The following is a 2,550-nucleotide window of genomic DNA, read 5'->3' on the forward strand; positions in this document are numbered from 1 at the left end:
TTTGCTGATCCCGAAAGCTGTCACCTGCCTGCGGTGGTAGGTGGCGGGGGAGACGACCGAGTGGGTGGGCTCGGTGGGCGAGGAGACGCAGGGCCGGGGGACAGCCTCACTTTCTGTGTTTCTCCTCTTTGTCACTGCTTTTGGCGCTGTTGTCCGTGTGGCTGTTGGGGTTGTTGCTGAGGTACATTTTGTCCATGGCCTTGAGGGCCTCGGTGAGATAGTTCTGCAGGGCGGTGACCGCGGCGCACACCGCCGGGCTGCCGAAGCCGTGGGAGATGAGGTTGAAGTGGGTCAGACAGCTCTGGATGCCGGGCTCCAGGATGGGGTTGGGCCGCGAGTTTCCCAGGGGAGATCGGTCCTGAGCCAGCAGGTCAGTGAACTCTTTGCATATCTGTCTGCAGCACAAGTGAAGCAGAGAGAGAGAGAGAGAGACAGAGAGAGAGTGGTGGGGGACGGAGAGAGAGAGAGAGAGAGATGAGGCTCCCCTGTGGGCAGCACCAGCAGCAGAGAGAAAACCTTTCTCCCTGAAGTTCCCTCCCCAGGAATCGGGGGAGCCCTGGTGTGACCCAAGGCCCCAGAGACAGACGTGGGGGAAGACCCAGTCACCGATCCGTGTCCACTGAAACATGGCTCCTCTCTCTCTCTCTCACCCCTCAGCTACCCTTAACTGCTAACCGCCTCTCTTCTCGCTCGTACCAAACACCCCAGACACAGAAAACATTTCACACATTTAGAAGAGAAACAAAGGAGAATAAGAGGGACAGGAGTCAGATGCCCAAGCCCCTCGCCCGTGGTCAGTAGCACGCGGCCATCAGCGTCCTGTTCAAAATCTGAGACAGACCCTCTTCCTGCTTCTTCCAGAGAGAACCCAGTTGGTGGGATGAAGTCTCCACTCATCCACCTTCAAATCAGGTTGGAGGCAGACAGAAAGGCAAAACTTTTCTGGGGATTATTTTGCCTTAAAAAAAAAAAAAGGCACAGAAAACCTGTTACCTGGGCACAATTCTGACTGTGTTTTGAGAAGGAATAGATGCTTCAATTTCAACTTCTCATTCCACCTCTTTTCCCACCCCCACCCTACCCCCACCCCCAAATCTAGGGAAATTGTGAACACGGGTGGGCTTAGGGAGCTAAGGGAAGAGAAAAAGTTGACATTTCAAAAAGGGTCTCAAAAAGTCAGAAACAGGCAGATGAGGCCTGTATGCTTGGGAAGGAAGGTAGCTGGAGGCTCCCTGAGGCAGCAGAAGCCCTGGGGGTGGGGTGGGGGGGAGTGGGGGGGGTGGCAGTAAAAGGCAGGCAGGGAGGAGGGAGAATGGGGAGCATCAGTAGGCTGCCTTCTCCAAGGCCAGCTGATGTCCCCAGGTCAGAAACTACCCCGCCTGAGGCCTCAGCCTCTGCCCTCAGGTTCCATGCCCTCCTGTGACATCGACTTTGATAATTAAGGGCTTCCAAACAAGCCTTTTAATTTCCAGAAAACATATCAAAACAGTAATTTTCTTTTCACACACCACCTGGAGAAGCCTATTCAGCCCAAGCACTGATGGGAATAGAACTTGGGCCATTTTGAAACCTATTTGACATCTCGCCTGTAGGCTAAAACTTGTGGGATGTGTGTGTGTGTGTGTGTGTGTGACTTCTGAGGAGGGAGGAGAAAGGAAGGCAAGAAATGGGATAAGGGATTAAGGCTGAAGTTAGGACTCTCAGCTTGTACATTTTGCAGACCATTGCTTAATCCTTGCCCTCAGAGAACATATTGATAGGAGACAAAAACTGATAGAGGCAAGCTTGTTACCCATTTAAGGGTTTGACGCTGGGCTTTCTAAAACAAGTGAGTCACCAGTCCACACTCAGCTTCTATCAAATAACTATGTTACCACCCCCCCCAACATCCCCACACTCATTTCTAAAAAAATGAGGTGTAGCAGAAGAGAGGATTAAGATTAAGATGGAAAGACACCAACAATCCCGCCTACACTTCCCCTTTCAAACAGTATGGTTTATAAAACCTCATTGTTAATTTCAGTAATTTACAACAAAGCTGATTAACACAAAAGGAAGACAGGAAAAAAGCACAGAGACCGAAACAATTTCCAGAGTTGTTTCTCTGGACAATAGAGACAGAGAGAGAGACCCCGGAAGAGGTAAGGTAAATGCCTTACTTTGTAGCCAGGAGCATGTTTTTTCTTGTCACTTGCTCATTGGGATCGGAATGTTGTCGGTTGAGAAATTCAGCTACTGCTTTGGCAGGAAATTCGGTTTCGCACACGTACCCAAAGTCCCTGGCTAGATGGACGGCTTCTCCTGGCAAGAGAGGAGAGGCAGCAGGGCAACAAGAAATTGAAAAGGGGCCCGAGATCAAAATTTCCTCCCAACTCCCTTATTTGCTTAACCCAGATGTTGAAGAAAACACAAACTCCTTGTTTTCTCATTTCAGGAATTTTATTTCCTTCTCCGTAGGATCTGGCAGATGAATTTATCAGGAAAAAAAAAAATGGCCACTTGGCCTAGAAGGCCAAAGAGGGGTTTGAAAATGTGAGTTCCCCCCCCCAC

The 2,550-nt window shown here is 50.2% G+C and overlaps 1 protein-coding gene across 1 annotated transcript in view; it reads right to left on the reverse strand.

Annotated features, from left to right (window-relative positions):
- Positions 1–6: 6 nt before the first annotated feature.
- Positions 7–2,550, reverse strand: part of TFAP2A (transcription factor AP-2 alpha) — a 16,747-nt gene continuing 14,203 nt past the window's right edge. Inside the window, exons 8-9 of the mRNA XM_077769977.1 lie at positions 2,160–2,301; positions 7–395 (exon numbers count right to left, since the gene is read on the reverse strand). Of these exons, the coding sequence (XP_077626103.1) occupies positions 107–395; positions 2,160–2,301 (431 nt within the window). The 3' untranslated portion in view covers positions 7–106. The remainder of the gene's footprint in view (positions 396–2,159; positions 2,302–2,550) is intronic.

The sequence above is a fragment of the Crocuta crocuta genome, unplaced genomic scaffold (assembly GCF_008692635.1).
Source record: "Crocuta crocuta isolate KB4526 unplaced genomic scaffold, BGI_CrCroc_1.0 scaffold24, whole genome shotgun sequence".
Classification (NCBI taxonomy): Eukaryota; Metazoa; Chordata; class Mammalia; order Carnivora; family Hyaenidae; genus Crocuta; species Crocuta crocuta.